This window comes from Amphimedon queenslandica, unplaced genomic scaffold (assembly GCF_000090795.2).
Source record: "Amphimedon queenslandica unplaced genomic scaffold, v1.1 AMPQUscaffold_13392, whole genome shotgun sequence".
Taxonomy (NCBI): domain Eukaryota; kingdom Metazoa; phylum Porifera; class Demospongiae; order Haplosclerida; family Niphatidae; genus Amphimedon; species Amphimedon queenslandica.
The window spans coordinates 1-21183 of record NW_003546372.1 but is presented as its reverse complement, the minus strand read 5'-3'; the positions used below and the strand labels follow the sequence as shown (position 1 = coordinate 21183).

The window sequence follows — 21183 nt, the reverse complement described above, 5'->3', positions numbered from 1 at the left end:
GGTAGATCTAGGTGTGACTAAATCAGAATCACTTTTCCCCTCGCTTTCTCTCTCCTTCCATAGTTCCTTACTCACGAGTGACTAGCAATGAATTTTAATGGATCTCCGGCAGCACTGAAGATAAGGACAGAGCAGCCCGTGGTCTTTCTCAAAGAGTTTGCTCTCTCTCCTCTAATATACCTGAGACTCGTTGGAATAGTGAGCCTTGTCATCCTAATAATCCTCATTGCTTTCATTAATATTTTGTAGCTTTTCTCCATCATTGTCTTTGGCTGCATGTCAGACAAAGGGATTGTAAAAAAAAATAATGCTGGTGATAGTGCCTGCTTGTATAATGGTTCAGGGGCCTGTAACTATGCCATTGGAATTGGTGTCATAGCATTTCTCATTTGCATTGCTTTCCTTTTTAAGGATGTTGCTATGGTTGTGGTCGATTTTTCCGGATACATAATAGTGAGTCAAAAAATTATTTGCGTGTAGCTATTGCTGAGGTGGGTGGTACACTTGTATATTTTAATTGTGTACAACAGTGTCTTGTGTGTCTATAGTGTTGTCTCATCTCTCTTGTTACATTATGTAGGCAAAGACTGGTATCATTATCCTTGATTTAATTGTGAACGGGTTTTGGTGCTTTCTGTGGTTTGTTTGTTTCTGCTATACAACCGATCAGTACAGAAAAACTGAGGATATTTTTAAATCTAACTATTCTGCCAGTGTCACAAACTGTCTCAGGGCAACAATAACCTTTTCATTCTTCTCAGTTATACTTTGGGTATGCTAGTCAGAAAGTGAAAAGAAAGAGTGTTTGTTAATAAATTACACTTTTGTTTTCATTGTTTTATCTTTTCCCTCTCTCTTTCTGAATCCTTCACAGATTGCTATCATTGTTTTCAATGTCTTGTTTCTCATTTGGATATTGAGAGGGACTGATCGTGATTGTAGAGGCTTAAATGCTGCCGGCCAAGAGGGCGACAACGATGCTCCGGAAAATTACGACGATGAAGAAGAAAAGAAAATGCCTCAGGGAGGAGATAATTATACTCCACCTGAATATTAAATTAATGTTTTTTTGACTGCTCCAAGTCCAAAGTGACACTATTATGGTGCAATTGATTGTACTGGTGTGTTTAGAATAACTTGTGTTAAATTTAGTAACACGTAATGACGTAATTGATCAATGATTGGAGGGCGTGGCTAACAAAGCTAAGCAATTAAAAATAAAAAAATCTACTACTGGCAGGTGCAGTTTTAAGTCTCTTTGTCTCTTTCTTTTCAGCTATTGTAGTGCTTAACCTCTCGCCAATCTTCTCGTATAAATGGCTAGTAAACTACCAAAAACTCTCAAGATTCAAACTGAGCGTAGACTCTCCATGGAAAGTGCCTGCTCTTTGTGTTGTCACGAAACTAAAGAGTGGGTCATCTCTCCCTGCGATCATCACATTTGTCTCACTTGTGCCGCTCGACTGAGGGTCCTCTGTGATACCAAAGAGTGCCCAGTTTGTAGAGAGAACAACGAGAAAGTGAATAGGCTTTATGTAATAATGAATAATCAAAATTATCATTTAATAGGTAATTGTTGTTGAGAAGAGACAGTCTTTTGTTTCAATTCCTTCACAAAAGAAACTTTACGATCGAAAATCTGGATTCCTGTTTGAGTCCCGTGAGTTATATGCCGCCTTTGAGTCCCTAAAGATCCCACGGTGCATCAAGTGTGAGGAAGGGGGAGGGACCAAGAGGGATGAAGGAGGAATTGGGAGGGGACATGAAATAGGAAGGCCGAGATTTACGAACATGAAATCGCTACAGGATCATTTACGTAAAGATCATAACTTGTCCATGTGTGACATATGTGTATCTAATCTTAAGCTATTCCCTCATGAGTATCGATTGTATACACGAGAACAACTGGCCCGACACCGCCGAGAGGGGGATCCTGATGACTCTGCCTACAAGGGACACCCCCTGTGCCAGTTTTGTGACGAGAGGTTCTTAGACACGGAGACGCTGTTCTTTCATCTGAAGAACAAGCACTTCTGGTGTCACATATGTGAAGCTGATGGCAGTCAGGATTATTATGCTAGTTATGCTGAGTTGAGGGTTCACTTCCGTCAGTCTCATTACCTCTGCTCTGAGGGTCCTTGCAGATATGAGAAATTCACAACAGTTTTTAGGACCAAGCTAGACTTTCAGGTATACCCTAAGCTAATTATCAAAGTGCATGTAGGTACATGTCTGTCAATTTGTAGGCACACAAAGCAAAGGAGCATTGCAAAGGATTGAGTAAAGCTGAAGCCAAGCAGTTGAGGCAAGTTGATGTTGGGTTTGTATATAGTAAGGCTCCAGAGGAAGTTGAAGGGATGCCTCCTGTGTCACAGAGACAGTATCATCACACGAGACAGAAGAGAACATCCAGGTATGATAAGCTATCATTATTGTTATAATGTAATCGCATCTTTTATACTCTACAGCAAAGAGATTGATGACATAGAAACAGCTAAAGCATTATCTCTTACGGAACAGAAGAAAGACACTAATTCAGCTAGGAGCAACAGCGAAGAGAACTCACCTGATCAACAGATCAAAGACACTCATCCACTGTCCAATAGTTGTCCTATAGTACGGAATACATCCCTACCCTCTTTCAGTACAGTAAAGATTAGTGTAGAGGAACCACCTAATGAGTGGCCATTACTTGATACTGATATAAAGACACAGAGCAAACCATCTCCACCTCCTCATCTTCTTTCATCTATTCCAGTAGCACCACCACCTGGTCTCACTCTTACTGCATCTAAACCACCTCCTGGCTTTAATCCTAGCCCTCCCATTGCTGGGCCTTCTAATTTGAAAACTGAGTTTGACATTTTTGAAATGGCACAGAAAATTCTAGGAAACAATAAGAAGAAAGTAAATCACTTTAGGAAATGGAGTGGTCAGTATTTGTTAGGGGATTTAACAGCTAGTGATTATTATGGACACTGTTCTGATATATTTGGTTCAGCTTGGACTGAATTTGGACTACAACTTGTAGAGACTTTACCAGATCCTATAAAAAGAGCTGAACTCCATTCTTTGTTTGATAGAGACAAGAAACCTACTACAGTTCCACCAGGAGCAGTTAAACCACCTCCTGGTTTATCTGTGACACAGCAACCACCATCTTTACGTAGTAAAAACAAAAAGGCTAAGCATCTACAAGCTGATTTAAGTGATTCTAGGCCATGGCATTCAGCCACTCAGCGATCTAAAGTGAGTTTGACTGAAGATGAGTTTCCAAGCTTGCAGAACACTGGATCAAAGGGACCTGATGCAGTGACAGCATTATCTGGTTGGAATGTTAAAGTTGCCGTGAAGTAAAAATGAAACTGTACATGTACAACTGTGATGTTAGCTATAAGTTTATTTATCATCAAGTCACTATTGTCTATTTGTAATTATAATAATAATAATGTTTATTAATATAAAATTGATTAGTTTGATGCTTGTCCAGGCCCCCCTGTGGGATATGGTGCTTGTCCAGGCCCCCCTGTGGGATATGGTGCCTGTCCAGGTCCCACTGTAGGATATGGGGCCTTTCCGGGCCCTCCTGTGGGATACGGTGCTTGTCCAGGTCCCCCTGTAGGATATGGGGCCTGTCCAGGTCCCCCTGTAGGATATGGGGCCTGTCCAGGTCCCCCTGTAGGATATGGGGCCTGTCCAGGCCCTCCTGTGGGATACGGTGCTTGTCCGGGCCCCCCTGTGGGATATGGTGCTTGTCCGGGCCCCCCTGTGGGATATGGTGCTTGTCCGGGCCCTCCTGTGGGATACGGTGCTTGTCCAGGCCCCCCTGTAGGATATGGTGCTTGTCCAGGGCCCCCTGTGGGATAAGGTGCTTGTCCAGGCCCTCCTGTGGGATATGGTGCTTGTCCGGGCCCTCCACTAGGATATGGTGCTTGTCCAGGCCCTCCTGTGGGATATGGTGCTTGTCCGGGCCCCCCTGTGGGATATGGTGCTTGTCCGGGCCCCCCTGTGGGATATGGTGCTTGTCCGGGCCCTCCACTAGGATATGGTGCTTGTCCAGGTCCTCCTTAATAAAATACTCATTCAATTACGAAATATTGTGATCATTACCTTCTCTAAAACTCTGCTGTGCTCTCAGAGGTGGAGGGTTTGGTTTTATGCCTTTGGATCTCATAAAAGAAAGAAGCTGTCCTGGTATCTCAGCAAGAGTCTCTTTGGCCTATTAAGAATACAGATCCTTCAGTGACAATCATTGTAGCTCCTTACTAAAGAGAAGTTAGCTCCAGCACGAGACTGGTACTCCCTGAGTGGTACAAACTGAACAATATCACGTTCCATCTTCTTATTGTACTTATCAACCAAAGGATTATCATCAGCATCAAGTATCTCCTACAAAAGCAGGTTGTTTATTATAGCTAATATAATTATAAATGCATTGTTATTTACCATTTTACTAAAATTAGCACCACCGACTCCAACTATAACAATAGAGAGAGGGAGTGTTGATGCAGCCACAATCCTATCAATAGTATTCTGCATATCAGTGATCTCCCCATCCTATAATAAAGACTACATGTAAAACAGTCTTGGGGCCATGTATTGGACTTACTGTTATAACAAGCAGAATGTAGTACTGCTGCCTCTCTTGAGTCACACCAGTGGAGGCATATTTCTTAGCAGTGTCAAGAAACGAAGAGAAATTAGTTGGTCCATGAAGATCAACCATACTCAAGGCATACCAGTAGGAACCAAGAATACCCTTTAGATATTATTATTTAGAGATTAATAGATTAAATACAAATGAGGCTAACCTCTAGGCCATATACTTCAGGGTTTTGTGGATTAAAATTTAGAGGAAAACAGTGCGAGACTTCTCCATTTTGACGGAATTTGGCACCGAATCCAAAGACTGGGAACATCTGGTCCGTATCGTATGGCACCAGAACACTAGCCACAGACTTTATTGCAGTAACGTATTCATTGTCTCTCTGTGGGTCATTGTAATGGAGAGAAGTTGGATTAGTAGGTTTGCCATTCGATGCCTACAAAAAAGTGGTAAAAATTATTTAAAAAATCTCTTCTCTCTTTCTTTCGCATGCAGTTTCTCTGCTCTCTCTCGCTCTAACTGACTCACCGTAAAATCAATAGCAACCATAAGACTGACTTGGCAACCACCCTTAATGTAATCCATGAAACTATGAACTGGTGTAGTACTATTAAAACAAACATTTACCACTACTAAAACAACAAGGCAGTCACCACTCACCACACAGACCCAAAGTGGATGACTCCTGAATTAGTGTATTTACTTTTCTTTTTCTTTAGCTCTGGATTGATGAGCTCAACCTGTGATACTGACCCTCCTCTGCAAAGTAATAATAATGATAATAATGAAGAAAATATTATAATAATATTTAAGAAAACTGTACATAAACATTGAAATGTTTGTCAACACTTCATACCGAATCTTCACTACCAAGTTTACAAACCATCTTATCTAAAATGCATCAGTTTCAGTGGGTAAGTACCTTTTGGTGATGTCTTTTAGTGAAAACAAAGCTTCCCCAATCAAATCCTCGCTACCATCAGAGTTCCAATCAGAGACTGTTATCTTTAGCGTCCTGTCCCAGTCCCCACTGCATAACTTTTGAGACCCAATGGTGAAACGAGGCCACCTTTAATGAAACACAGTACAATGAGCACATGTACTGATAATAAAATGAGGAAGTACTTTGGATTTAGCGTCTTCATAATTGGATTTGATCTATAAACAACTGTAAATTCGCCACCTTCTTGTACTTTGGATATCACAAAGAATGGATCAGACTACAGTGGGTACATGCATATTTGTGTGTATAATTCATAAGCATACCAAATGGTTACGAGGTGTTACATACTTTTCCAAAGAAGTCTTTCTTGTCCAGCTTTGAGGCACTTAGTTGAAGCGTGACGTCAAATTTTGAATCTTGAACTTCTTCTACTGTTATGCGTATTCCTCCTCTTGGCTCTCCTACAGAAATATGCAATTACCTCATTTGAAATGAAAGTACATAGTACATGGACATATTTATCACTACAGGAAGTGCAATAATAGCTTTGTGTAACACCATAAGTACAATAGTCTAATTGGATTACTACTGCAGTGCTAGCTGATATTACACTTAGGCTAACAGCCTCTAGGTAGACTTGACACATGGCATACCAGTATTGTCTATACTAGAGTGTGTTATATAACAAAGGAACTGCTTGTTGATGGATAAATGTCATCATGTTGGGCTACATACAGCGTCATTCAAAGGTATCATTGCCAACTTGCAAAATGCAAACATAAGCATAATAAATTCCCAGAAGCACGGTCTCATTCTGAAAGGGCTCACATTTATCACATATACAGCATATTAATGGTTTTAATGTGTAACCTTTGTGTCTCAGCTTTCTTTCGTAGCGCTGACCGGCTGCCACAATGTCAGCAAGTGTGCATGTCATCTCTCCAATGATGTCTTGGTTCTTGGGATTATCAATATGCTTTTTGTCGTCAATGTCATAGACTATGAATTTGAGGTCTTGGATCTCTTCAAAATGATACTTGAGCGTAAAAGTTGTTGCAAACTAAAAGAAAAGAGTGTCATATCACACATACACGCATCCATTTGGTTCATTAGTAGTTTTACCTTTGGATTGAGATTGTTCTCAATGAGTTCTGTTCTTCCCAGCTTGATCCATTCTCTGCCTTTCTTCTGAAACAGGAATACGGCTGGATCACTCTTTGAGAAAGTGTCCAAGTCCTTGAGGTTAGTGCATTCTATGGACAGTTCAACTTTAGAGTACACGTCAGACATGACTCTGTTCTGCTTTTTTGCTAATGTAATGTTGCAACTGAATTCTTTTCTGGAATTGGAGGAGTGCCCTTGTTTCGAGACACGCCCATAAAATTAATAGCCACGCCCTAATTAAATTGTTGCACAACACTCATGACAACAGTGGCTATTTGCATCATTTCTCTTGTTGGCCTCGCCTACGCGAGGTATAGGTAGTTGTTGTGTGTGTCTGTCATTCATTCATTCATTCATTCATTCTGTACAACTGAAATTTGTTTTTAATAAACAATAACTTTAGCACAGCGTGTTCTAAGCTCCTAGATCTTTCTTTTTGACGTGGAAAAGTCTTTCTTAACTGTTTTGTGTTGCTCAAATACAAGTGCTAGGTACAGAAGCTTCAAAGTAAGAAAATCGAGTAGTTGGGCCAAGTTCCGTTGTGTTGGCACTTTAGAGATAGCTGGTAGCATTTTTCAGTAGATTAGAACATGGCCTTCAAAAATTATGAACAGATTTCTCTAAATCTTACTTGATGAAGAGTTATACTTACTTGAAATTGTTGAGGTCACTCGTTTGTGCAGCGCTAGAGCAACAACTTGCTGGGTTATAGGTACTAAAGTACCTATACTATCTCAAACATACAAAGGCAGCAACTTTTTTTGTCAGCAAGTTTATCATATATTGCTGATTAGTAAAGAAAAAGTGAAGCTTCTTTCTCACATGGTCTTCTTGCTGCCACTCATGGAATGCCACACCTTTCAATCTACATGTATGGGAGGGGCTGGAGCTGCTTGCATGTATGTGCTGCAGTGCTGCTACTTCTGCAGGTATTCAAGAGCAAGTGCAACTGTAGGAAGCTAGTGTTGAGCAGACTCTCTTCATGCTGATAATCAAACAGTTATTGAAGTGCGGGCATGCACCATAGCAGCTATAGGGGCGAGGCCATGCACCGTAGGTGTCTCGTGTACTGTGTAATAACAAACAGAAGTGATTGTCACATATAACAACACCAGCCACACTCCCCCCTTCATTATAACGTTTCTTCTAATAAAGAAATCAATCAAAGAAAAAATGAGTTTAAATGGCACTTTATAATAATAATAGAATTATAATATGTTCACTGAGAAGGTAAGGCAAAGACAGAATAACACTTAAAATATTTATAACTGCAAGGTAAAGTTGCAATGAACTGCAAGTACTTCAGTTTCAAGCTCTTTCTCCACGAATACGACGAGCAAGCTGTATGTCCTTGGGCATAATTGTCACACGTTTGGCATGAATAGCACAGAGATTAGTATCCTCAAACAAACCAACAAGATAAGCCTCTGATGCCTCCTATAATAATAATTAAAGAAAATCACATTATTGACTCGTTAGCACAACAGGAGATTACACAAGTGTCAATATACATAAACAGGCACTACGCCAATACACTATCCCTATAAATAAATATTCAAAAGAGGGTCTCGTACCCAAAAATGAATCTAGTCAGTCTATCATGTGTACAACCAAATGGCCACACCGTCTAACATTACATAGTCTAATTAATACTAGTGTGAATGGGAAGCTTATTTGAGATTGTCTTGGTATATTAATTAACAGTGAATTAGTTGTATCAAGAGTCCATGGACTCTTGGTTGTATCATGTTATCTTGTTCCACTGACTTGAAGAGCTCCAATGGCAGCACTCTGAAACCTCAAATCTGTCTTAAAGTCTTGAGCAATCTCACGAACAAGCCTCTGGAAAGGAAGTTTCCTTATCAACAATTCAGTGGATTTCTGGTAACGACGAATCTCACGGAGAGCAACAGTACCGGGTCTGTAACGATGTGGTTTTTTTACTCCGCCAGTAGAAGGAGCACTTTTCCTGGCAGCTTTGGTAGCCAACTGTTTACGAGGAGCCTTACCTCCAGTGGATTTACGAGCAGTCTGTTTTGTCCTAGCCATTAGTCTGAATAAAGAAAAGAAGAAGTGGGTTTTTGAATGAAGGCCCAAAGGCCTAAAAGGTTTCCAGTCAAGTTTGAAAGAAAAAGTTATAAAAGTTTTGTTGATGCAAGTTTTTCTTTTTATTTGGGAGTCCACCCCATTCCTGTTAGATCACGTTACGGTCATGTGATTTGCTCGATTTTGATTGGCCAATGGCAAATTTTATTGATGACGAAATAATGAAGGCAAAGTGATCCGCTAGGTCAATAATACCGTATTGTTATGCCATCTATTTTTATTATCCGAAAATAAAGATGGCGTCCATTACTTTGTGCATAAGAAAAGCAAGCCAGAAATATCTCCTCTCAAATTATTATTTATCATCAAGGCTCCTGCTTGCAAGGACAATAAAAACTTCTTTTCAGGACTGCAAAAATCTTGAGCCGCAAGAGTCCTCATCTTATGGCCATCTCCTTGATGAAGCTAAAAAAGATCAGAGCTTGGCTGTAAGGGAGAGATTTGCTGAAGCTCTTATGTCTTACATGTCACTGGAAAAGAATCGAAGCGGCCATATGAAATTCATTAAGGAGGGACTATCTCGAATGGATGAGTTTGGTTTACAAAAGGATCTCCTTTCGTACAACAGGCTTTTAGACCTATTCCCAAAAGGCCGTTTCAATAATAAGTCTTTCTTTGATACCCTGTGGCCCAAGCCTCATCCGCAGATAGACCTTGCATTGGAAATCCTCTCAAAAATGGAAGACAATGGCATACGTCCTGACAATGTGACTTACACCATTCTTTGTGAGACCTTCAGTAGAATCAGTCTACCTGTACAGAAGTGTGAACGAATTGCCTTTTGGTTTGATAAATTTGAAGATATTGATCCTTATCGCATTAAAGGAGACATGCCTACTGATTTATACACACTCAGTAAGATGGCGTTGCAGAGGATTTCTGGAGAAGACTGTAAAGTATGGAACATAAAGGTAAAGATACCAATGATATATTTAGGGTTTCCCACAGGGTTTTGGCAGAGTATTCAACATCTTGTCAGTAGATTTTTGAAGTTGCTCAAAAATCTGGCCAAAGACCCTGTACTATAGTAGTACTTGGTCTTTGGCTAAATTTCGTGAAAATTGAAAAGGAGATAATTCCCTATTTTGATAACTTTTTGGTGTATATACATGCACTTAATATGTTACGTAGAAACTTTGAATTGATTTAAATCAATGATCAAAACCAGAATTTTAATGAATTTTTTATATTTGCTAAAACATCAGACCAAAGTCCCTGTACAGGGTATTTGTCTAAATTTTGCCAAAAATGACTAGTGGGGAATTCTTAATTTTTATGATTTTTCTGGCACACATAAATGTTCTTATGTTGCTTATATAGTTTGAGCTGATTCCGATCAAGTTTAGGTTTTTATGAATTTTTAAAGTTGTTCCAAAATTGGGTCAAGACCTTGTATTATAAAAGGGTATTTGCCCAAGTTTCATCAAAAATGAAAAGAAGAAAATTTTTAATTTTTATAATTTTTTCTGACACATACATGTTCTTATATGTTACATATATAGTTTGAGCTAATTCCGATCAAGTTTGGATCTTTTATGAATTTTTAAAGTTATTAAAAAATCTGGCCGAAGACCCTGTACTAAAGTACAGTAAATTTTGCCAAAAATTAAAAGGAGAAAATTTTCCTTTTTATAATTTTTTCTGATGCATACTGGTACATGTATTAATGTACTTATGTCAGGTAGAATGCTTAAGCTCGTTCCGATTAAAATTAGTTTTTTAACAGTACTATTACTAATGCTAAGTAGGATTCATATACAGGATATTTTTGTCAAAAATTGCTAGAAGAGAATTTTTCATTTTTATAATTTTTTGATACTCATGCATGTTCTTCTGTTGCATTAAAACTTTGAGCTGATCCTGACCAAAATTGTGTTCATAGATACTTGTCAGCAGCTCAAGTAGTATGTTTTGTGGGAAACCCTGGATACATTAGTATTTGTAATTTTGTATAGGAAGCTGAGGGGGAAGGTGACACTGATTCCTTTGTAATAGCAGCTAGTAGCAAGAAACAGGTGACATTTTTGAAATCAAGTAGTTTCTCTGAAGAGACTGTACTACATGTTGATGGTCCTCATTTAATGTGGCTCCAGAAAATGCCTCTCTTTTATTATTCTCTACGTTTGTTGCCTACAAGCACTAATGATAGTGAAAATCCTGATGGTAATTTATAAACATCAACCAGATGCTTCCAATTTTATTATAATTCTAATTATTTTAGGTATAATTCTTGGGGTATGTTTATGTCAACCTCCAACACAAGAGAGCTTAACACTGTGGATACAGACACTTCAAGAGGAATATCCTCTTACAAAAGCTGCCACTGTTGTGTATGATGTGACAGTACTAAATGAAGACTATTATTCTGAACTCAAAACTTTAAACAAGAGTAGTGCATTATTACCACATCAACTAGAGTAACATGCATTTATGTACACAAAAAATACAACTTTTAGTCATCAATGTCACTTTCATTTGGCATAATCCATTGGCTTCTAGCATTTGTTGATGCTACAGTCTCAGAAGTGAAAATATCTGTTTTAATATCAACATAAGGTGATTGTATCTCTTTACACGGTCGATTATTTGAGTGCCTAATATTTTTGAAATATTGCTTTTGACACTTTAAAATTCCAATATGCACAATTAGAGCTAGTCCAGCAAAAAGACTTAAACAAGGAGTAGTGGCTGCACTCCACATGAAGCTGGACATACTTGCATCCTTCATAATAGCACCTTTTATTCGATTGACAAAAGACGGCGTGAAGAAAATTATAAACAGGATAGGATAAGATACCAAAGGGAGGATTTCTCTCAAGGCCTTCTTTCTTTTTTGAGCTTCTCCTAAATCTAGTAATGGAACAGAAAAAGAGTCAGTTTTAGACTGATGGCAATATGCACGCCAAGTTAGTACAATCACAATGACAAATACAGAAAGTGAGGCTAATGACAAACAGATAAAAGCAGGGCCGTACAACAAGGCATATTCTTCAATTTCGCCCTCCGACAGCTTGTTATCAGCACAATCTTTCTTCCAGTTTTGTATCCAGCACCATGCTCCAGCTGGCCCATAGACCCCATGAATAAAAGGTATCCATGAAAATAACAATGGTATCACAATTGATATTAAAATGTAAGCGTATTCAAGCCGATTGAAGTTTGTGTAACATACAGAAAAGCAGAGTAAATGAAATGTCAAGCAAGACATGATTAAAAGCTTCACCCATACAGCATACTCTAGCAAAAATCCTGTTACCTCACAGAGTGGAGCATATACTTTATGGTTCTTATCATAATTGATGAATATAGTTTCTAGTACACACACAAATCCGAAAAAAAGAGCTGCCAGTACTTGATAAATTGCCAACCTGTGCACAAAGTAGTGATGAAGCTTGAACATCAGAGCCATTGCCAGTGCAACAGTACAAATGATGACTGCAGCTATGCCCCCAGTACCCATAACTAGCAATATCTGATATTTTTCTTCATTACTCAGAGTGGACATGGTAGAATTAGAACTGCTAGAGCAGTCTTCTACTGGATCTTCCCCTCGATCTTCCCTTAAATCCCCCATTTTTATTTTCAATTTGGGAAATTGGGACTACTGCACTGGGTGTGGCATGCTCTCACCTAAGCTAAAATGGATGCATTGACAATCGTTGTTTCTGTGCTCATAGCTCTTACTGTGTATCTTTTTATAAAGTTTTTGAGAGCTGATGCTGACCTAACACTCCTTAGATGCTCTTTAAAGAGGAATTTCTTTAAAGACAAGGTAGTCTGGGTGACTGGAGCCTCCAGTGGCATAGGAGAAGAGCTGTGTCGTCAGTTGTCCACTGAAGGTGCTAAACTGATTCTCTCTGCCAGATCAATGGACAAACTTAATGCTTTGTTAAAGAGTTTAGCTCATCCAGAGAATGCCCGTGCTTATTACTTAGATATTTCTGATAGAGAATCAGTGAGGAGGGCCCCAAAAGAAGTTCAATCTCTGTTTGATAAAGTTGACATACTCATCAACAATGCTGGAATTTCAATGAGATGCACTTTTCTCGATATTGAAGAAGATACAGCCAGAAAAGTAATGGAGGTTGATCTATTGGGAACTTCGTTCTTAACAAAGGGTGTCATTAAGACGTTCATGTTACAGCAGGGCGGGGGACATGTCGTCAATGTCTCCTCTATCTCTGGGAAATTTGGAGCTCCTACCCGTTCGTATTACTGTGCGTCAAAGTTTGGCTTAAATGGTTTGATGGATGTTGTGAGACTTGAGCTGCTTGATAAAAATATATGTGTGACTAATGTTTGTCCAGGTCCCGTGAAGACAGCCGTATCAGAGAATGCTATGAATCCTGGAGGCTCTCTCCATGGGAAGAAGGATCCTATGATTGAGAATGGGATGAAAGTTGAGAGGTGTGCTGAGCTGATTCTCATTGCTGTCTCTAATGGATTGCATGAGGTATGGATCAGCCATCATCCTTACCTCTTGATGACGTATTTGTCACAGTGGTCTCCGTCACTTTTTCATTTTTTGATGAAAATGTATCGTCGTAAAAACTAATAATGCATGTAATGTATTACGATGGCCTGTTGTGTCTTTTGAGTTGTTTTGTTTGCTGCAGTTATTTAATTGTTGCTTAATTCATAATAATTAACTTCATAACATTACTATCTTATTCACATATGGCGTTATAACAACCATGCTTTGTTCACTATCTCTAATAGATAGTAAAGGTTGTGATAACTATCAGTTTTTATACATGTATTAGGCTTGTCACAAAAATCAAAAAAGATAACAAACACATCAAAATAGGGTGTGAAACTACACATCGAGGTCCGTATACATTACTATAAAAACTAGACTATATACTTTGTTTAAAAGTTTAATATGTTGTTTTATAGTTCAGGAGCTCATGGGCTTGTAGTTTTGTAGCCTTGCTTTTTGCCCGAGTGCACCAATCTCTTTCTTTCTCCTTTATCTATGGAATCCAAGATTTCTTCATGCACACTTTTTCCTTGTGTTTTCGGAAACTTCAGAATAATGATGTGAATAATAAGAGAGACCCCAGCCAAGAGCCCTACCAATGGTAGCGATATAGCACTCCACATAAAACTAATGGTATTTGGATGCTTAGAAGCAGAACCAATTACTCGATTTATGAATGCTGGTATGTAGAAAAGAAGAGATAATATTGGGTAACTCACAAGTGGCAGCATCACTTTCAAATGATTCTTGCTTTCAATCTGCTCCCAGTTTGAACAGCTATCTCTGTAGCCACAACAATTATAAGCTCGACGTATAATTGTTATTATTATGACTACAACAGCAACACCAGACAACAGCAGACAAATGAGAGCAGGGCCATATAGAAGAAAGTACTGCTCATATTCTCCCTGAGGTAGGTTATCTGATGCAGTATCATTCTGCCAGTTTTGTATCCAGCACCAAGCTCCAGCCAAACCATAAATGATTCCGCTTGAGTTAATGCTAACAAATGGTATCCAAGTAAACAGCAAAGGCCCAAACATAGATACAAGTATGTATATCTTTTCAATTCGATTAAAATTAATATCTCTTTCACGGCAACGGGTACAGATCAAGTAAAAAAACAAATGGAAGGTCAGGCAAAATGTGAACATTAATTTAATCCACATTGTGTACTCTAACATGAAACCTTCAATGACACAAATGGGACGATAAACAGACGGATTTTTTTCATAATTGATGAATACGACTTGTAGAACACATACCACAGAGTAGAGCATAGCTGCAAGGACTTGGTAAATTGCCAGACGGTGGAAAAAGTCCCCAAAAAGCTTAAAGTAAGCAGCCATAGCCAGTGCAATCGAGCACACAATGATTGCAGCACCACCTACTGCAGACATTGACACCAATATAACGAACTTTTCTCGATCAGAAAGAAGTGCAGACTCGTTTGCATGATCCATTATTTTTTATCTAGACAAAGAAGACGCCGTCTTATCCCGTAGGAGTTGACTGGCGTAATCATAGATACTACCTATGGTGTAATTATGTCATTTGTGCCCAATTATAACCGTAGTAGATCTATCGTTATTTCCTGTTTGCTTTATAATGTATCATAGTTATGAAAACAAGTATGAAGTACTACTGAACAATAATTATTAAAAACAGACACATACAGCCACTGCTAAGCTGAATGTGTACTAACTGCAGCTGCTGATTAAAATTGTTCCTCCTCAACGATACCTAACGGTTGATTGAGGTCGGAACTTGCTCTCAATGGTATCCTCATAGTTATCAGCTCTCCTATAAAAAGTATAAAAATGCATCCTCTGGTTATAAAACTAATAATATTCATTCACTTTGATGGATCTCTGTGACGTTTATCTTTCCCAACATGAGGATAACGGAAGTGAGCAAATACTGCTATTAACACAAAGGCTGCAATCACGAAAAAGCAAACAAGAGGCAGCGCTATTTGTACTAGTAGAAAAAAATACAATAATAGTTTGAATTATTGCAACTAACATTCTAATTGTTCCGTCTTAAATTTCTGCTTTTCCCTTTCCTCCTCTTCCTCCAATTCAAGATTCAATTCTTCTACGTATTCATAAAATCCTTTAAAAATTGAAAATTAGCAAGTTACTTGTGAAAATCCACAATTACCTATGCAGTGATCTTTATAGACTAAAGTACCATCACGGCATCTTGTACAGTGACCAATTCCACTACAGTTAAGACAGTAGCTCATACCACAAGCTTTAAAAAAAGAGGAAAAAATTAGCTTGTAAGTGGTATGTAAAATAGTAAAGCAATGCAATTATACCATAACAAACTCCTTTTGGGTCAGGTGTCCAACCATACAAACAATTCTGCACACAGAATGTTCTATCAGTATCAGTCTCACTGGTACCATGTGAATCTTCTGATTCTGTTGCTCTTTTCTTCTCGTGATGGCCTTCTTCTTCACCTAGTTATAAGTAAAAGTAGATTCTATTTTTAACAAAAATTGGCTCCAAATCACACAGAAATGTTATTGTGTGACATATAATGTACTTATGCTTCCAACTAAAAATTTTAAAGTTATAAGCATTTTAAAAAATTGACTAATTTTTGAAAAAAGCAAAGGCTATAGCCTGTGGATTTTTTTCAAAAAAGGCTCCAAAATCACCCCAAATATTTATTACATTTTCTGATACACATTGATGTCCTTATGCTCTGTAGCAAGTTTGAGCTGTGTCTAAAAAGTATTTTTTTAGTTATGGCCATTTAAAAAAATCACCAATTTCTGAAAAAAAAGCAAAGGCTATAGCCCATGGTTTTTTTCAAAAAATGGCTCCAATATCACCCCAATTTTTTATTACATTTTTTTTGGTTCAAATTAATGTCCTTATGCTATGTAGCAAGTCTGGGCTGTTTTTAACAAACATTTTTAAAGTTATGGTCATTTTTTAAATCGGCCAATTTTTGAATATAGCCCATGGTTTTTTCTGAAAAATGGCTCCAAAATCACCCCAAATATTTATTACATTTTCTGATACACATTGATGTCCTTATGCTATGTAGCAAGTTTGGGCTGTTTTTGACAAACATTTTTCAAGTTATGGTCATTTTTAAAATTTGACCAATTTTTGAAAAATACCGGCTATATAGCTCATGGTTTTTTCTGAAAAATGGCTCCAAAATCACCCCAAATTTTTATTACATTTTCTGATACATATTGATGTTCTTATGCTATACAGAAAGCTTGAGCTGTTTCCAAAAAATATTTTTCAAGTTATGGCCATTTTTAAAAATCGGCCATTTTTAAAAATCGGCCAATTTTTAAAAAAAGCAATATAAGCTCATGGTTTTTTCTGAAAATGGTTCCAAAATCACTCCCAATTTTTATTACACTTTCTGATACATAATTATGTATTTATGCCATGTAGAAGTTTGAGCTAATTCCAAGAAAAAAATTTTTGAGTTATGAGCATAATATTGTTAAGAAAGCAATTTCCTTTTGAAAAGAATGGATTTGTCTTGTAGTCTATGAATATTGACCAAGGAGCAGCTCATTACCTGGTGATCCAACAACACTCTCTGGCACTCTTGATTCTGGATCAACAAGGAATTGATAATAACCAGAGGGACATGCTACATAAAAAAAAACAGAATAATTCATGCACAATACAAAAAAATTCTTACCTTCACAGCGACAGCTTGCTTGATTTAATAGATATCCGTTCTGACAGTCAGTAACATTTAGCAAACAATCTAAAAATTAATAATAAATAATCATGATAAGAATCTACTTACCTCTGCAGTTGCTGCCTCCAAAGTTGTGAGGACATTCACATTCATTCCCATTCATAGGATTAGGGGTTCCATTATTAGGACAGTTAGCATTAGGAAGACACTGTCCATTGTATCGTGCATAAGTACAAAGTAAACACTCTGAATTTGGTAAACAATGATCACAATACTGTGGACAATCTATCAGAGAAAGAGAGAGAGAGAGATTTATCATAATTTGATTAATTTCATTTAGTGCGTTCATGTCATCCCTACTACATTGTTTACACTCAATCAGTGATAATTATTTCTATTTACTATCCATTGTATCATATATGGCATATATAGTGACTAGTCATAAACAGAACAACATGAGTAGTTTCCCATTTTTGATTTATAAGATAAGGACCTATTCAGTACATGTACATAAAGACTAGATACATCATGTTGGTCTTTGTCTAATAATTGTTACATGTAGGATATGCTATCATTTTATCATTGTCATACAGTGTCAAAATTAAAATTTCAAAAGCAATAATGGATTAGATCTGTGCTCATACCTGTTCCTGGTTCACAAGGATCTTCAGCATCCACACATTCGTAACATGAAGAACGCTCTTCTCTGAATCCAAACACACTGACAGATAATAATAATAATCCACTGTTACACTGTACAGTGTATCGTCCATTAGTACCAGTCATAGATTCATAAGATATTGATCCAAAAGAGAGTGTACTCCTATTATCTGAATACTCTAGACAGTTAATGATTGCTCTAGTGAGGTTGTATCCTTCAGTTGAATTGATAGCAGATATTAGGTAGCTGGTATCAGACACTGTACAACCATTACTGCTACTCTCTCCTTCTCCATGACTGCTACTCTCTCCTTCTCCATGACTAGTGGCGGAGGCGGTACACACCAAGAGAAGGAGACACAAGAGTAAGGAATACGCCATTGATGACCGTCAGTAGGGCTTACAAATAAAGATTGACAACAAAGCGGAAGGCGAAACTCCTTAAATAACAAACTAATGGACGCGAAACTGAAGTGTTATCTCTTCATGTAATGAGAATAAAGTCATCCAAAGAATCTTTTACTGGAATGCATTTACCCTCGTGTTGTGGTGAGACATAAAATTAATTTATGCCACGCCCACACCACACCCAGTTAGATCTATTTAGATTTTAAAATTTGAATTTAAAAATTTGAACTTAAAATAAAAAAATTATTATGAGCTCTATTGTCACTAAATACAAACAGAAACATAATCATAGAGATACATACTAAGCCTGTGGACTAGAATTCTTATAGAATTCATTTTAACGCTGTCTAACAGTTGACTGAGACTGAAGCTTGCCACTCTCAAGTGTGTTTCTATTTATTACAATTATCCTACCAATAAAACGATTCAATGCCTCATTACTTTTAAATAAAATGGATTACTTTGTTGGGTCTTTGTAACGCTTTTCTTCTTCAACATGAGGATAACGTTTATGAGCTAATATAGTTGCTACTATGATGCTTGCTATCAGAAAAAAGCAGAAAATAGGAAGGGCCACTATTACTATCATGTAAAAAATTATTTAGTGATTATAGTATAACTATCATTGTGACTAACATTCCAACTGTTGCTGTTTCAAAATTTCTTCTTCATGATGTTCTTCCTCTTGTAGTGCCTCATTTAATTCTCGTATAAGAGCATAAAATCCTAAAATTACATAGCTACCATTATCATAACAACATAGTGCAAGCATTACCAACACAATGATTTTGAGGCCTTGCAGTTTTGAGTAGTGTACCACTTCGACATTTTGTGCAGTCGTTATTTGCATTACATTCAAGACAATAACTTATACCACAGGCTTTATGAAGAAGAGATACAAAGAAAGAGAGAGATTAAGTGTAATTCAATGAGCAGGAGTTGCATGACTTACCATAACAGACACCATTACTATCAGGTTCCCAATCATTTAAACATCTCTGTACACAGAATGCTCTATCAGTATCAGTATCACTGGTACCATGTGAGTCGTTTCCTCCTCCTCTTGCTCTCTTATGATGACCTCCACCTTCTCCTACATCATCTATACAAAATAAAATGTTAACTTAACTAAACAATGATGCTGCACAAAGCATGCTAAGTGAGCATGCAAAAAAAGCACACTTGGGTTTTAGAGTAACACAACACAGTATTATGTATATGTATCAGATAAACTATAAAAATCAAAAACGCTCTCCTAGCCATTATTGACAAATACTCTGCACTATAATACAGCGTCTTTTTGGCCAGGTTTTTGAGCAACTTTAAAATCTACCAACAAGAAGCTGCTGACACTATGCGAGAAATTTTATGGGAAACAAATCACAGATCTACCTGGTGATCCAATGACACTTTGTGGTACTGTTGAATTTGGATCAACAAGGAATTTGCAACCTGATTGACACAACTCTGTGCTACCTGATGGACATGATTCTATGGAAAAAGTTAACACAATAAGTTCACACTTGCCAGTTAAATAAACCATCATTGTATTAAATGCATTCATAAGACAATTAAAAATTGTTCACAGCATGCATGTGGACTAACATAATATACTATGCACAAAAAAACTAGGTATTGCTCACCGACACATTGGCAGCTGTTGGTAAGATTATTCAAAGTGTATCCAATCTCACATTCAGTTAATGCACAAACTATTTTAATATAATAATAGTTATTCTAGCACTATTCAGTAATTACCGCTACAGTTATCACCACTGAATTCTTGGGTACATTCACATTCATTCCCATTCATAGGATTAGGGACTCCATTATTAGGACAGCTAGTATTAGGAAGACACAGTCCTTTATATCTTGCATAAGTACAGTGCAAACACTCTGAAGCAGATAAACAATGATCACAATACTGTGGACAATCTATCAGAGAAGGAATAAAGGTACATTCTATGATAAAAAATGTTCTAATAGTTATGAATAACTCATTGAATACTATATCTGTTTTAGGTTATGCTTCCAGATAACATAATGCTGCATCTGTTTGCTTTCCTACCTGTTCCTGATACACAAGAATCTTCAGCATCCACACATTCATAACATGAAGAACTCTCTTCGCTGAACCAAAAATCACTGACAGATAATAATAATAATCCACTGTTACACTGTACAGTGTATCGTCCATTAGTACCAGCCATAGTTTCATAAGATATTGATCCAAAAGAGAGTGTACTCCTATTATCTGAATACTCTAGACAGTTGATGATTGCTCTAGTGAGGTTGTATCCTTCAGTTGAATTGATAGCAGATATTAGGTAGCTGGTATCAGACACTGTACAACCATTACTGCTACTCTCTCCTTCTCCATGACTAGTGGCAGAGGTGGTACACACCAAGAGAAGAAGACACAAGAGTAAGGAATACGTTATTGGCATTGATGACTGTTTGCTGTACACAGTAGAGCCTACAAAGACTGACGATACAGCGGAAGGTGACACTCCTTAAATAACAAACTCTACAATAGGCAACATGCTGCTAGCAACATTTGTGGTTACTTTGATCTTTTGAGCAACTTGTTGCAAAAATTGAACTGATTTCTTTTTTAACAACATATTGATTTCAAGATCAAAGTAACCACAAATGTTGCTAGCAACATGTTGGCTGGTGTATAGAGAGCTTAATGGACATGAAACTAAACTGATATCTCTTCATTTATAATAAGAATAAAGTCACTTTTACTGAAAAGCATGTACCCTTGTGTTGCGTAAATTTTTTTTACAATGTACCATACCCAGTTACTTGTTTTAAAATTTAAATTTAAAATTAAAACAGAGCCCTGTTCACACGCACACAAACACACAAAGAGATACACACTAAAAAAGACACACACTAAAAAGAGATACTGGTACACACTAAACATCTTAAAATTGTTATAGAACTCAATTTAACGAAATCTAACAGTTGACTGAGAACGAAACTTGCTCTCGATTGTGTTTTCATCTATTACAACTTTCCTATCAATCAAATGATTAAAATGTTATTCTTATAAATAAAATAGATTACTTTGTTGGATCTCTGTGCCGTTTTTCTTTTCCAACATGAGGATAACGTTTATGA

General features: G+C 37.4%; 9 protein-coding genes and 1 long non-coding RNA gene across 12 annotated transcripts; 4 read left to right on the top strand and 6 right to left on the bottom strand.

The window, feature by feature from the left end:
* Positions 1–1165, top strand: LOC100637544 (synaptogyrin-3-like). The gene is made up of 4 exons (XM_003386846.3): positions 1–198; positions 250–453; positions 581–772; positions 875–1165. Exons 1-4 carry the CDS (start codon positions 88–90, stop codon positions 1055–1057), a joined length of 690 nt encoding a protein of 229 aa, XP_003386894.1. The 5' UTR covers positions 1–87; the 3' UTR covers positions 1058–1165.
* A 66-nt stretch (positions 1166–1231) lies between these two features.
* Positions 1232–3446, top strand: LOC100634148 (zinc finger protein 598-like). Its single transcript, XM_019996937.1, has 4 exons — positions 1232–1520; positions 1570–2190; positions 2247–2413; positions 2469–3446. The coding sequence occupies exons 1-4, from the start codon at positions 1317–1319 to the stop codon at positions 3355–3357; spliced, it is 1881 nt and encodes a 626-aa protein (XP_019852496.1). The 5' UTR covers positions 1232–1316; the 3' UTR covers positions 3358–3446.
* Positions 3369–6974, bottom strand: LOC100634021 (copine-9-like). Of its 2 annotated transcripts, none has more exons than XM_019996936.1 (13): positions 6672–6974; positions 6420–6609; positions 5898–6010; positions 5732–5826; positions 5529–5675; positions 5267–5365; positions 5135–5213; positions 4812–5042; positions 4610–4759; positions 4447–4557; positions 4267–4389; positions 4111–4219; positions 3369–3946 (listed from the first exon to the last, which is right to left on the bottom strand). In XM_019996936.1, exons 1-13 carry the CDS (start codon positions 6837–6839, stop codon positions 3471–3473), a joined length of 2091 nt encoding a protein of 696 aa, XP_019852495.1. In that variant the 5' UTR covers positions 6840–6974; the 3' UTR covers positions 3369–3470. The 2 variants fall into 2 exon arrangements, with proteins under 2 accessions (XP_019852495.1, XP_011404146.2); XM_011405844.2 differs by having other exon boundaries at positions 3369–4066; positions 6672–6970.
* Positions 6975–7853: 879 nt separating this feature from the next.
* Positions 7854–8890, bottom strand: LOC100637417 (histone H3.3). Its single transcript, XM_003386845.3, has 2 exons — positions 8481–8890; positions 7854–8150 (listed from the first exon to the last, which is right to left on the bottom strand). The coding sequence occupies exons 1-2, from the start codon at positions 8760–8762 to the stop codon at positions 8022–8024; spliced, it is 411 nt and encodes a 136-aa protein (XP_003386893.1). The 5' UTR covers positions 8763–8890; the 3' UTR covers positions 7854–8021.
* Positions 8891–8961: 71 nt separating this feature from the next.
* LOC105312872 (evolutionarily conserved signaling intermediate in Toll pathway, mitochondrial-like) lies at positions 8962–11351 on the top strand. Its single transcript, XM_011405843.2, has 3 exons — positions 8962–9730; positions 10775–10982; positions 11041–11351. Exons 1-3 carry the CDS (start codon positions 9056–9058, stop codon positions 11238–11240), a joined length of 1083 nt encoding a protein of 360 aa, XP_011404145.1. The 5' UTR covers positions 8962–9055; the 3' UTR covers positions 11241–11351.
* LOC109582278 (uncharacterized) lies at positions 11167–12422 on the bottom strand. 2 transcript variants are annotated; one of them, XM_019996940.1, is made up of 2 exons: positions 11795–12422; positions 11335–11669 (listed from the first exon to the last, which is right to left on the bottom strand). In XM_019996940.1, the coding sequence occupies exons 1-2, from the start codon at positions 12391–12393 to the stop codon at positions 11414–11416; spliced, it is 855 nt and encodes a 284-aa protein (XP_019852499.1). In that variant the 5' UTR covers positions 12394–12422; the 3' UTR covers positions 11335–11413. The 2 variants fall into 2 exon arrangements, with proteins under 2 accessions (XP_019852498.1, XP_019852499.1); XM_019996939.1 differs by having other exon boundaries at positions 11167–12422.
* An 11-nt stretch (positions 12423–12433) lies between these two features.
* On the top strand, positions 12434–13511 carry LOC100633894 (dehydrogenase/reductase SDR family member 7-like). The gene has a single exon (XM_003386818.2). It carries the CDS (start codon positions 12460–12462, stop codon positions 13372–13374), a length of 915 nt encoding a protein of 304 aa, XP_003386866.1. The 5' UTR covers positions 12434–12459; the 3' UTR covers positions 13375–13511.
* Positions 13512–14896: 1385 nt separating this feature from the next.
* LOC100637293 (multiple epidermal growth factor-like domains protein 10) lies at positions 14897–18210 on the bottom strand. The gene is made up of 9 exons (XM_003386844.3): positions 17631–18210; positions 17095–17271; positions 16984–17052; positions 16858–16932; positions 15623–15766; positions 15463–15555; positions 15325–15414; positions 15159–15279; positions 14897–15102 (listed from the first exon to the last, which is right to left on the bottom strand). Exons 1-9 carry the CDS (start codon positions 18025–18027, stop codon positions 15033–15035), a joined length of 1236 nt encoding a protein of 411 aa, XP_003386892.1. The 5' UTR covers positions 18028–18210; the 3' UTR covers positions 14897–15032.
* Positions 18211–18307: 97 nt separating this feature from the next.
* LOC109582277 (neurogenic locus notch homolog protein 1-like) lies at positions 18308–20536 on the bottom strand. Its single transcript, XM_019996935.1, has 9 exons — positions 20123–20536; positions 19813–19989; positions 19698–19766; positions 19447–19545; positions 19007–19156; positions 18830–18934; positions 18691–18780; positions 18516–18636; positions 18308–18464 (listed from the first exon to the last, which is right to left on the bottom strand). The coding sequence occupies exons 1-9, from the start codon at positions 20499–20501 to the stop codon at positions 18392–18394; spliced, it is 1263 nt and encodes a 420-aa protein (XP_019852494.1). The 5' UTR covers positions 20502–20536; the 3' UTR covers positions 18308–18391.
* Positions 20537–20868: 332 nt separating this feature from the next.
* Positions 20869–21183, bottom strand: LOC109582284 (uncharacterized). Its single transcript, XR_002185012.1, has 2 exons — positions 21130–21183; positions 20869–21080 (listed from the first exon to the last, which is right to left on the bottom strand). It is a non-coding gene; the product is annotated as an uncharacterized LOC109582284 (long non-coding RNA).